The sequence below is a fragment of the Leucopleurus acutus genome, assembly GCF_964270905.1.
Source record: "Leucopleurus acutus genome assembly, chromosome: 6".
Classification (NCBI taxonomy): Eukaryota; Metazoa; Chordata; class Mammalia; order Artiodactyla; family Delphinidae; genus Leucopleurus; species Leucopleurus acutus.
The window spans coordinates 91,729,216-91,743,375 of record NC_139149.1 but is presented as its reverse complement, the minus strand read 5'-3'; the positions used below and the strand labels follow the sequence as shown (position 1 = coordinate 91,743,375).

Sequence of the window (14,160 nt, the reverse complement as noted above, 5' to 3'; positions counted from 1 at the left end):
CATTCCTTTCTGCCCTAAAAAGTAAGTATGCTTCTTATCAATTTATCGATTTAAGTCCAGTATCATTCAAGAGTATCAATAAGAAACTATTCGTGAAGTTTTCTTTCAGTAAGTTACAGTGCTGACAGTTACTAGCAAAACATGCACACATCAAGCCACTTGTCTACCAAAATTAAAGTGGTAAAAACTAAATAGGGAGATGAGATTGAGCATACAACTAATTTGGGGGAAATGTCAGGCTAGTTCCCATGATTTTTCTCTCCTTTTGGCGTCTATTTCCCCTGACCGACTGGAATTTCAGTCCTAGCACTAGTGAAAGAAGATCAGTGCTGTAAATTAATTCACTTTCAGCCTAAACAGACTTCAAAGCACAAAGCAAGCCCTGGTGACAGAAGAGCCGTTAGTTACCTGCTGTTTCTCTGTCAGCTGAGGTCAGCTCTCCATTGATCCCATTCTCTTTGGTATTTGAGTAGGTGTCCTGTGACCCATGTTCTCCAAAGGCGCCCTCTTCATCCTCCCTGTATGGGAATCCATTGGCGCTTCTGACAAGTCCTTCCCCTGCCCCACCTTGATCCTTGATCTCAGGTGGATGTGGGTGGGCGGATGCCTCTGTTAGTTGAGCTGAGGTCCAGTGAGGCGCCTTTGCTTCATCTTTCCGATCATCTGCCATTCTTCAACGTCCTGTGACTTCTCCTGTAATCGGAAGAGGAAAAACGGCAGCCATGACTTTGGAGAAAGCTTATCTGATATTAGTAGTACTAAGATAGGGAAAATTTATAGCAAACTCACTAGTTAGCTATGGTCAAAAAACATATTCGACAACCCACTTTTTTTTTTCCATTTTTTGCGGTACACGGGCCTCTCACCGCTGTGGCCTCTCCCGTTGTGGAGCACAGGCTCCGGACGCGCAGGCTCAGCAGCCATGGCTCACGGGCCCAGCCGCTCCGAGGCATGTGGGATCTTCCCGGACTGGGGCACGAACCCGTGTCCCCTGCATCAGCAGGCGGACTCTCAACCACAGCGCCACCAGGGAAGCCCAACAACCCACTTTTAATATCAAGAGGTAGCTATTGTTAACACCTTGGTTTTTACAGATCTTTTCTGGAATATCTATTCTTCTAATATAAGATCACCATCAGTTTACATATACTCTTTTTTTTTTTTTTTTTTAACTAGTGCTTGGCATTTAAGGACATACCTGAGCTAACTTTCACTGACATGTGACATTGTACAGTAAAGGAATTCTTTAGTATAGGGAAAATCTGTAGGGTGACAAAACTGGATAGAAAAGAGTGGGGAAAAGAATGGCTGAAGGGAAATGCTGGATTATGGAAAATTATCCCAAATACTCTTTTAAACCACAACTCTGTGAAACCTAGAAAAGACAATGGCCAATATATTAGCCCTTTCAGTTTCAAAGATGATCAACTCAAACCAGGTAGATATGTTTTTCTGGATACTGTGTATTAAGAGAAAGATCGTTTTGACAATTTTTCAGCAAACTTTTCTAAGCCCTATGTCTAGATTACAAGGGAATGAAATTTTCTCAGTATAAATCTTACATAGAAAATAAAAATTATAATATCAGGCCTATGTCATAACTTACAGTTTTATTTCAAAATTAAGTCAATTAAGTTAAATCACTAACATATATTAGGTGGCCGTAAATTATAGTAAAGTTTGAATAAGTCGTGGGGTAGGTGTTCTGTACATGTTAAGCAAATGGTAGATACCGCACAGCCTTCACTTATATGCCTATGCCACTAAATTTAGAGATGCAGTTGATGAGAGGTGATAAATTACTCAGTTTTGAAAAGCTGTTGCCAGCAATGTAGCTTTTTTGATGGTCTATTGTCCCCACACTCATGATAACATAGACAATGAGAGTCTCTGATGGAAACTAAGAACACTTTCCTTTCTTTCAAAAACAGTAACTCAAGCAAAACCCTCTAAACAAGGAAACAAAAACTGTATTAAAAGAAATCTACTTTTGGCTACCAAGCTCTGTTTAGAGACATCAAAAATAAATTAAGCTGTAAAGGAAGTAAGCTTCCTATCAGATTCCTAGTAAGGATCTGTCTGTTTTTTACTGAATTTCTATCTATTCTCAGGTCCCTATTCTAATTTTCTGTTCATACCAGGAAGAACTAGATGAATCAACTCATTTAAACTAATTTGATGGTAACACACCCCTAACCCCAGCAATTGCTTCCCATAAGGATTCTGTTTATTGTCTCTATGAGCATATTTAAATAGGAGATAAGAAGTTTAACTTTTAAAACATTGATTGAAGGGCTTGTGAATAAACCAAAGAGCATCTGCACAGCACTGATGATGTACAAAGAACTGTATGCACGGAAGAGTTTCCTCATATATAAAATGAGGACAACGATGCCTAGTTTATTGGTTTGTTGTGAAGTTTAAACAGAGTAAAATAAAGGGCTCAGCACAAGTCCCTGGCAAGCTCAATAAATAGTAGTTACTACCTTTGTTATTATTATTATAATTATACTAACAGTCATCATACCACCAGTCATTACATATAAAATATTTTCAGTAGTTTTACTGGAATTGCTGGCATAGGAAGAAGAGCCTGAAAACTTGGTAAGTCCAATAATAGTTACTTGCAAATCTGCTCCCAGATATCACAGAGAACTGAATGAACGTCCCAAGACAGACACAGCAAGTGACTGGGACATGAAAGCCTGATGGGAGGAGTGTGTCCTCAGAACTAACCACTCCATGTGTACACCTGAAAACTTAGCTACATCTTTTATAAAGACAGTTCTGCAGTGTTCTAGACTCCACTCTGCCATTGTCTTCTAGTCAACTATCAAAGGACCTAAATTGGGAGTCTGAAGATTATGTTTCTTCTGAGAAACATAATCTTGTTTCGGCATCTTCATATATCTAATGGGCTGAATAAATTATTTACATTCAAAGCATGACTCTGATCACAATATTTTATTGCTAGCAAGACTGTTATCTTTACATGCCTTGATTTCTTTACTTTTCCTTTAACAGAACAGCTTAAATAAAATTTCCATATTCTTCTACGGTCCAAAATATTTTTTGTGCAGAGTGAATACCTGTAAATAGAAAAAGTTTTCCACAAAAAAGTACATGCCTGGCTAATACTGTTTTTTAAAAAATTTATATTTTTAGAACAGTTTTATATTTATAGAAAAATTGAGCAGACAGTACAGAGATTTCCTATGTATCCCCTGTATGCAATTTTCTGTTATTAATATCTTACATTAGTATGATACATTTGTTATAATTAATGAAACAATACTGATGCATTATTATTAACTAAAGTCCATAGTTTATTTAGATTATCTTAGTTTTTTCCTAATGTCCTCTTTCGCTTCTAGAACCCCCATCCAGGATTTTACATTACATTTAGTTTTCCTGTCTCTTCAGGTTCTTCTTGGCTGTGAGAGGTTCTCAGACTTGTTTTTGATGACCTTGAGAAATACTGGTCAGGTAAATAGATGGGGGTAATAGATGCCCCTCTACTGAAATCTGTCTGATATTTTTTCATGAATAGTCTTTGATTATGTGTTTTGGGGAGGAAGATCACCAGCAGTAAAGTGCTCAAATAAGCTTGAGAGATGCTGAGTTACATGGGCATGTATAACACAAGCTTTCTGAGAGCTTTTGCTATTCTACTGCGCATGGGAATCTCAGGGAAGGCAAGTGGTGTGCAAAGCATCTCAAGCAATTGGCTATAGAACCTTCATCTGATGCCATGTTTATTAACATCTCCAAAAGGATTTGGAAAATACTTAGGTTTGCACTTTAGCCCATGTTTAACTCTGAGCATTCTAGCCATAGATATTCAAAGGAAATAAAATAATATGAGCACCCATAACTCCCAGCTAAAATTGGCAATTCTTCCCCTAGGGCTATCTGGAAAAGATTTTTCAATGACTAAAAATCTTCAATTTGAACCTAAAGATCCAACATGGAAATAAGCAGTGTGTTACTTGGTAATCATCCATTTGGCACAGTGGTTGAGAGTCCGCCTGCCCATGCAGGGGACACGGGTTCATACCCCAGTCCGGGAAGATCCCACATGCCGCGGAGCGGCTGGGCCCGTGAGCCATGGCGGCTGAGCCTGCGCGTCCGGAGCCTGTGCTCCGCAACGGGAGAGGCCACAACAGTGAGAGGCCTGCGTTCCGCAAAAAAAAAAAAAAAAAAAAAAAAAAAAGTTATGATAATTTGTTTTCAAGAGACCAGGCATTCAAAAAGTGAATTCCTTAGTGTTTAATACTTTAGAGTTTTTAATTCTTTCTTTTTAAGTAATCAATAAAAACTAATGTTGGAAGAAGAAAGGGCAGGCTGGCTACACTGATTTCACTTACTATCAGAGGCACAAATAAAGTGAATTTATTATCTAAAATGCATCATCTGGCTTCCTGATAAGACTACTCAGATAATACTCCTTAAAATGTATACAGATCAGTCAGATATCACTTTCTAATTTGTTGGGCTTTTGAAATGTACATAGTCTAACTCTCTATTAAGTGACAATCATTTTAGGAGATTTCAAGCTAAAACTGGCATTGCTGACAAGACTGACAGAAAATATGATTTGCAAAGATTTCCTTAGGTTTTACTGAAAAGCAGCTGGAAACAGAGGAGACACTATTTAGCTTCTCTCACTTAAAATCACAACATGGTATTATTAAAATACCACCCATTCATGGTAAATTTCACTTAAACTCCCAATCAATGTTTTGGGGTCACAGATTATCTCTACTCCTCAAAATGGTGTTAAAACAGAGTTAAAAGTGATCACAGCTTCCTTTAATTTCTTCTTCCTGATGTATAATATTACTTTTACCTGAATCTCTCTGAAAATTGTGCTTGTGGAATTAAAGAAGATAAGAAAACTGAGATAAAGGCAAATTCTCTCCAACTCTATTAAAGAAAACTTGTGAGGTACCAGGAATTGTAACATCCCATTCCTACTGTGTAATGGAAAAGACTCCTCTCTCCATATAGCAAAAGATCACAAATTCTCTTTGCTCCTAACTGCTGAACAGCTGGGCATCCGCCGTACAATCTTCTGGATGGATAAAGCAAGCTGAGAAGCTACCTACACTCTTCTCCTTCTCCTCTTCCCAAAAGCCTAGCCTGATAATGTGAGCAAGGAAATTCCTGAGTTTTAAAAAAAAGGTACTAAGTCCAAGACATTGACCTACAATTCATAATAAGTTGCAACGGAATCTTAGCTGTTAGGGCTAAACACAAATGCCAATATGAATAAGGATACAGATACCTGTAATACGGATTTTTAAAAAGAAATCCAAGAAGTTCAAATTTCTATTTATTTGATTCGAGAATGAGATATTTCACTTGACTCTATCATATCATGGCTATTATGCTATATAAAACAGGGCCCCAGTCTTCTTCCCAATTAAGATATACAGTTGGAAAGAAAAGCTAAGAGAAGGTCTTGTGCCACCACAAATGTTAGTTATAGACTTGAGTGGTGAGCTTCAATCTTTGCCACCATTTGTTATTAAACAATTTCCTTCTGATATTTGAAAGTTCTCTAAGGACAGACATTTCTTCTTTCATCAAAATCCCAGCTTTTAAAATTCCAGTTCTTCCAGTTTTTCCCTTAATAAGCCTTAGACCTGGCTCTCTCAATCTAGTGCTCCTTGGTAAGAGCATGCAGGTTTTTTTCACACCAGCTGTTGAACCTACTAATCATGGCTACACTCTGATTCATATCACTGATGGATAATTATGAAAAAATGTAAGATTCTTTAGTGTTTGGCAACCTGTCATTATCCTTTGATTACAATGACATGAGCCAGACATTATGATGTGGCATTGATCAGATTTCTAACTTGCTGAAGATTCAACCTGTATCCTCTTATATCATGATAATAAAACCGCTATAACCTTAATGAAAACAGTCTTTCTACAGAGTAATTTCTACGTTGAAACGGTATAAAAACTAATTTCTTGTCTATTTAATATATGTAAAATTCATCAGTTTTGTTTTTAGGTAGATTTAATGCATATATGTTTAATGTTGCAGAGTAAAAAATAAGTACCTTCCCGCATGTTGATTAGAAGGTTTTTATTTCTATGGATCAGTAGCCTAAGAATTAGCCAAGGCCCTTAGATAATTCTAATTAAGAAATACTGAGAGAGAGACAAAAAGCAAATAAAAGACTGGAAGGAACAACAACAAAGAGCAAAAGAAAGAACAGAAAGAAAAAAGGAAATATCCAGCTCAACATAAAACAAGGCTGTGATGGCAAAACTCAATTCATGGTTTGGGATAGACATATTCTAATTTTCAATTACTTAACAGAAAGTGTTTATCTTATATGATAATTAATGTAGGTTCTCGGAGACCCATTTTGTAGCTTCTGGGTAGGTCTGTCAGTCAGTACTGCTATTACTTAGATTTCTAGAATATTGACTACAACATCCATAATTTGATTTCTACTATATTGAGAATCACTTGTATTTAAATGCATCTGCTTTAAAAATTGTCCAGGCCTAAGACTATAATGTTCTATGTTTCAAAATTCTGAGACTTTACTTGAGTACCTGTCCAGATACTTAAATAAATTCATATTTTTGTGTGTGTAAGAAAAAATTTGGATTTGCCCACAAGCAACCTAAAAGTCTGCCTCCAAATCTGTAAAATCACTCTTGAAAACAGTCTTTTGTGATATGATTGTTCCTTGCTTAAGGATACACCCAATAAGTTAATTTATATTAGAATTTAGAAATAAGATGAGATAATGTATTTTGCTTATTTCTGATATTTCTTAGTCAGGTAATATATCTGTTCCCACATTTCCCCTTAATCACCAGGAACTCTTTTAATGCTTAACTGCAGTATTTACCTCATTCTAAGTCTTCGGTACTGCGTCTGTTTATAGAAATAAATTATATATAAATATAATTTATATATAATTTAATTGTAAAACTTATCAAATCTTTCCTCAAGTCAGGCAGGATATATATTATAAATAAATAATAACTGTATCTGTTGCCTTCTGACATTTTATTATAGGGTACCATTCTTTTGAGCAAATTACATAATATTATTTAGCACACAATAGCTCTGATATTAACCTTCATGTATATAAAGTGAATAAAATACAAAACAGACATCGATCTTTTTCATACAACATGTTTTATAAAACTTCACTTAATATTCTAGATCTTTCAGACAGGTTATAAGTTAAATTCTAATGAAAATATAATTTCTTAGAAAAAATAACATTACATGGCTTTTTAAAAAAGTATCTCTCCTTTATTCATTTTCCCTAGAACACTCTTTTAATTAACATCCAAGCAAATGTTGCTAATAAGTGAATGATAACTTTAGAATGACAAAGTATTTATTATTTTGAAGGTGGCCAAATAATACAGTTTTGCTGGTTCTCCCTAAAGGTTACAAAACCATATGTGTACATTAAAACTTAATGTGTTTAAAGGCTAGTTTAAAAAGAGAAGCATTTTCATCTGGACCTTGATCTATCATTGAACTGCCTGCATATTGTACATTAAAACAAATTTGACATGCTTTGATAGTTCCTGTATTTTTTGTTCTTTAAAGCAAGTGGTGAATGTATTTATTTAAGTGAACCAAACAGTAGTTCCTGAGCATATATGTCCCAAGGGCTTTCAGATACAAAGAAATAAAATAAAATAAGGTACATCTGTCTCATTTCCTCCACTATAAAGAGAAGAAATAAGAACTAAACAGAAACACTCAGAAGAAAATGTCCCTGACTGCTCTGCTGTCTGAGCTACCAATGAATTTCATTTCTCAGGGCAAATCCAGGACTAAGAATGCAAATCAGAGATACATTTTTACTAAAAAAGAAACCATTCTCTAATTTTCTGCCTACTTGGTTGGAGCTTTTCATATTTTTCCTTCAAAGTATGAAAAGGGTTATGTAAAAGTAAGATGCACACAAGCAAACCATGACAGTAATATTCAAACCTACCAAAGGGCCATTTAGTCATAAGCTGGGCTTCAAACATTTGTTGAATATTGAATTAATTAATACATCCAGATAAACACAGCGAAAAAGATTCTGTCAGCTATAGATATTTGGCCAAAATTAGCTCAATCAGTGAGAGAAGAACGGTTTTGAAACCTAATTTTCAGGCATGGTAGAAGAAGCGACTCAAGTTCTAACTCCACTGAGAGTGTATGAAAAATAATGCTTAGTAGAACAAACTTCTAGACCTAGCATACATAGTAGTGACCATGCAACATACAGGTTTAGAAATATCTTTAAGATAAACAGTTTCATCCCTCTCAGAAAAAGGCTTTAAAACATGAAACTAAAACGCTCTTTGGGGATCATCTATTCCAATGTAACTTAAAGTGTCTTCAGCCAATCACCTCCAACATCCATCCAATAAATGAGAATTTCTGGGTATAGGGCTTGGAAATTGGTATTTTAACAGGTTTAACAGATGACTCTGAAACACTGAAGTTTGAAGATTGGTGCTTTCAGGCAAGCCTGCTGCACAGGACCTCAGGAAAGAATGGGGAGTGATAGAAATGCACACATGAAATATCCCTGTAGAATAACTGGAGTAAGGGGTTAAGGCAATTATCTTGATAGGTCAGGCAGTCATTCTCAAAAATAGAAGCTGGATCTCTCATTGCCTTAGTCCAGGACATTTATGATGGTGGGATGGAGTCCAATCACTGCTTTCAGTCAGCTTCCTGGGAACACGCCAGTCCTTTGTTGTGTCTAATCCTACTTGAGGGAAGCAGAAATGTCTCAGAAGAATGTTTAAAGTTACCCATTTTCTGTGGTAAAAAACCTACTGCACACTGTGAAAACAGTGACTAGTCCTTGGTCAGTTTAACAACATATTCAAGCTGTCTTTAGAATATTTATTTCAGATACTTCTTGGCACTCGTTAACGGTTTAGGACAAAAATACACTTTGCCTAAAATACCTCAAATCCAGTTATAATCTTCTTTATCTGTTAGATCACTTTGGAGATGGATGTGGGGTAATAGGCATGGTGTGAATATGTGATATTCTGAACTAGCAAAGCCCTCAAAGGAGTAACTGAAGGATTTAATATCTAGATAGTTGAGATGTGTGCCGAAAATGTCATTTAGTCAAGAAGAACTTTTTTCTCTTGGGATTCCCACAAAACCACAAACCTCACTGTTTTTCTTTGGATTACAACATTAGAAAGATCACAAAACACAGAAAGAGTCACTGATTATAGTTATTACCAGGCAACATTAAATACTCTCAAAAATTGGCAAAAGGAGAAACAATGAAAGCTTGGAAAATCTAAAGGAAAAATACACTATGTGCTAGATAAGCATGTCTCCATTCTTATAATGCACTTGGCATTAGCAATTCTAGAATGTTTTCTGTGATATGCTCTGCCCTGTCATCATGTAATGTGCCAGTTCAATAAAAACACTGGGATTCTAATTTTGTACTGATACATATCCAAGGATGAACAAAAGAATACAACAACAAGTCCTATGATACAATTAAGCATATGAATATCGTTTCCCTTTTCCATGTAGGCTCAATTATGCTTTATACTACTAACTATCCACATCAGTACTACAAAACAGAAACTTTTGTTTGGGTCCCTAACAATATAAGAAATTTATGCATCTGTATCTTTCCTAACAAATGCTGAGGAGTTCAAAGCTTAAATAGCTGTTGACTAACAAATTACAACCCTATGTATTTTCTCTTTGTCTCTATACAAAACTGAGGATGACATGAAAATCTGAAAATCCAGGTATTTGTTTCATGTCTTCTCTGCTCTTTTCAGGCTGATTGTAAAATACCGACAAGGATGATCCATTCTTCACCACACACCATGACTAATAAACAATTCACATCAAGAGAGTTGTTGAGTGCATCATTATTTCTGATGATAATGGACACAGAGTATACAACAAGCCAATGCTATGTTATTGATAGAATTAGATAAGGTAATACAAATAAAGCATAATTCCAGGCAAGTTGGAAGTGCTCAACAAATGTTACCTATTATTTGTTATTTTGTGGCTTTTATTTGAACATTTTTAGCAACAGGATTCAATGTATGGTCTGCCACATATTGAAAAACTGAGGCCAGAGAGAGTAAATTATTTGACAAAGTTAGACACTTCCAGGGAGATCTGGAATGAGAAGCCAAATCTACTAATATCCATTCCATTGCTTGCTCTCTCGCCAAGGAGTTGGTGGAATGGGGTAGGAACTAGGAGAATCCAGTCCAGATGACACTAACTTCATACATCCATTCCACTGATAACAGTCTATCATATTAAACTGGGTAAGGAGCTTTATGTGACCATGGCATACAACCTGTACTTCACAGTTGTATATTATTTCTGGCCCTTTTTCATATTATATAAAAGAACTAATAAATACAGTATACATACCAGAAATAAATAATATTTAAATGCTCTAAAGCTTTAGCCTCTACTGATGATATTTCGCTAAGGACCTGGAGATATAGTGTAATAAGTAATAGATTCCTAACAAGAAAATTAGGGTTGAATACCGGTTCTCCCATTTACTAGGTGTACAGACTTAGACATGAACAAAACCTGAGTGTGTTTCATAAGCAAGGGAACTCTTGAAGGGATAAATTTTGACCCTTACATCAATACTTTTCTTTTACCATATAAAGAAAAATTCAATCATAATAATTTTAATACAATTTTCTTTAAGCATAAATAAAAAGGATAAAAAGCGTAGGAGGGAAATTTTAATTTGGATTTTGACAATTAATAATTTTGTTTTAAACTTTTTCCACTTTGAAATCTGATGCCAGATTTGTCAGACTTTGTCCAGTGTCACATAATAAAGCACTGTAAAAATAAATCTCCTTTGGGTACAAAGCTAAGGCCTATTCTATAGAATTACAGGTTTTCCAAAAAAAAAGTATGTCCTAAGTATTTACTGGCACCACCATCAAATGAAGATCCTTTAGTTTCAGACACCTGAGAACCACCTTATAGGGAACTGGTTGGGTGTTAAAGGGGCTACAACGTAAAAACAGCAATCAGTGCTTGAGGACAAGATGCTTCAGAGATTTCTTTACAGGAGGTGGGAGCAGGGTCATGACCCAGGTAAACTTGGAGGCTGTGCTATACATCACAAAATAAGATGCTAGAATTAAAGACAAACAAACAAAAAAAACAAAACGTGAAAAGTTGAAGAAGAAAATAGGAGTTATGAAAAGAAAAAAAAAAGGATGGAGAGTTGGAAGTGAAGGATTTATTTAAAAACTAAATATGGTTTTCCATGAATAGGATCTTCTTTCAGCTATTTAAGACAAGAAAGGATGAAGTCCTGGGAAGTTATAAACAATATGCCACTTGTGCTCTTTTCTGCCACTTTATCTGATCTGCTCAGTCCCTTTATCTTTTGATGAACAATTCCTCTTTCACAAACACAAGCCATGCGACTGAAGCTCTGCCTCTGAACATGTTCAGATTAAAATCTTGTTCTAAATATAGTAAGTGTATATGGACTTCTAGGATAATCAGTTGCCCAATTTGTTTTCTGCACTTCTTTGAACTTAATGCACTCCTTGTCAGTGGATGTGTTCAAGCACAAGTTGAATGCCCATCCTGTCATGAACGTTATAGAATCAAGGGGATGTTGGCCTATATGACTTCGAAAATGCCTTCCAACTGAGGTTACAAATCTTAATTCATTAACCAATTAATTGTTTGAGAAATGTCTCCCAAACATTAATGGAAAGGCTCTATGTATCAAAGGGAATGCACTGGGGATACAAGAAAAAATATATAGCACTTATGCTGAAGGAGCTCACAGACAAACCGACAACAAAAAGTCATGTGGTCCATGCTGTGACGCAGATAAGGACAGGAAATTGTGGAGGCACACAGGCAGTTCTTATCACACTGGGAATTCAATACTTTCCGGAGGAGGTAACATCGAGTTGAATTTAAAGGACAAGTAGGAGTTAGCCAAAGAAAGGAGGGGAAGCTTTCTAGGAAGAAAGAGTCTGGGTGACCACATCCTGTGCTATTTTTGACTTGGGCTAGGCAACACCTTCCAGGAAGATACCATAATGAGCACGATTTTGGCATCCCTAACTCCAGTTTTCACTCTATGTTAGATGTTCCTCCCTATTCGTCTGTCTTCCTCAAGAAGCTGTGAGCTCCTGGAGGGAGAGGGTTTCATATCTGCATCACCTGCACCTGGTACAGTGTGTCGCACAGAGTAAGCTCAACAACACATGTTTACTACACGAATGAATGAGGAACGTGTAGAGCACAGGATTGTTCGCTATGGTCCAGAAGTGAAGTGGGACATGGGGAAAGGAGGCGGACAGGCAGGCAAGGGTAGAATCATAAAGGGGTATAGTAAGCCATACTTAGACTCTCCTGAAGGCCAGAGGGCACCACAAAAGATGTGACATAATCAAGTTTATTTTTTAGAATGATTGATCCAGCAATGGTATTAAAAGTGAATTGGAAGGATGCATGATTAAATATGGAAGCAACCCTTACTGAAAGCTACTTTAGAAAAGGAGCATATAGACCTGGACTTGGTGATGAGATCAGGATTGAAATGAGAGGCTAGATTCCATGGTCAAAAACTTAATTAAAATAAAACCTGTCTTCTTTTACCAGACTGCTTATAAATTAAAGTTTCTCTATTTTACCTATCCATCTATCTACCTATCTTATCATCTACCTATTTACAAACCTTACTACCAATCTGTTTGTTGTGAGAAGTATCATGTTTTATACTATTTTGACAGGCATTTACTTTATTATTTTCTTGAGGTCAGTTTGTAACTCAAGTTCAGATTTCTTAAGTTCAGTCACATACCATGTTCTGAAGAGTGCTCTTTCATTAAACTACACAGTGTTAGGGAATATTTTGCTTGATTTTTGATGAACACTGTAAGATGGGTTTTTTTTTTTTTTTTGGTTTGTTTTTGTTCAGCGTGAGTCTCATGAGGTTCTTTTAGACACCACTTTTAAAATTTTATTTATTTTGTTGTCATTTGAAATGTGCTAGTGGGTTACAGAGACACATGAGCCCGGTCAGATCTGGATTCATCTGATGAGACACTGAAGCAAGAAAATGGAGAACGCTGAGAAAAACAGAGCCTGAACAGACTGAAGAACTGGACTTTTCCTTAAGAGGCACTATTTATAAATTGCTTTAACAAAGTACGTATTGAGCCTTCATTTAACTTTCAGATTGTCATCAATTATCGATTTATTTATTGTGCTTTCTAGAATCTTATTCAATAAACATTTATTAAATACCAGCTTCATACCAAGCTATTAGGCGCTAGGAATACAATGATGATCAAATTATGGATTCTGGCCACGAACAGCTCACACTATACGGAAGAGGTCAGATGTGTTTGTAATATATATGCTACAAGATAACACAGTTAATGCAATGATAGAGGCCATCACAGGTGCTACATGAATATAGACCTTCTAAGTCATATATATTTAGAAAGAAAAATGGATAGATGCAAAATATTTGTATAACATCCATTTTTAAATATACTAAACTACTGCATCCAGGGAGAGTCCAAAATCTAGTTAATTATAATAAATACTAATTTTCTTCTAGGGAAAGGTAAAGTATGAGTCATATAAAGCAGATCAACTTTTTTCTATTTTCTTTCTTTCCGGATTTGGGTCAGGCTGTGTGCCATGTTGCACAGTGCGCCTGCTGGCTGTAATTGTGACTCAGGAGAATTCTGAGTTAAGCTGAAAGTAGCCTTGTTCACTCCATCGCTGAGTTGGGCCGAAAAAAAAAAAAAAAAAAAAACACCTCACAGAATCCTTATCATTTGGAATTCCCTCACAACTCATGTCTGATCCAAATGGGTCAGTCAGTCCTCATATACTGTTTGAGAAATTTCTTTGAGCTGACATATCTTTATGTACCCTGGAGTGAATTCTAGAAATCAGTTCAACTTTTATGGCTTGCCACTTGTGTTCTGCTAACCTTCTGGAGTGATATGATGTGACATAAATTTGCTAAATCCTCCAGGCCTGAAATATATGTAATTAGACTATGTTTATGAGATGATTAAAAATGAGCTGAAAAAAATATTCAAGTAAAGAAATATTCACAATAATTAATTTTTCTACAA

At 35.9% G+C, this 14,160-nt stretch overlaps 1 protein-coding gene across 1 annotated transcript in view; it reads right to left on the bottom strand.

Annotated features, from left to right (window-relative positions):
* Nucleotides 1-14,160, bottom strand: part of MAP2 (microtubule associated protein 2) — a gene marked incomplete at its 3' end in the record, with an annotated part of 271,023 nt that overhangs the window by 71,999 nt on the left and 184,864 nt on the right. Inside the window, exon 4 of the mRNA XM_082841679.1 lies at nucleotides 409-693. Coding sequence (XP_082697805.1) covers nucleotides 409-670 — 262 coding nt within the window. The 5' untranslated portion in view covers nucleotides 671-693. The remainder of the gene's footprint in view (nucleotides 1-408; nucleotides 694-14,160) is intronic.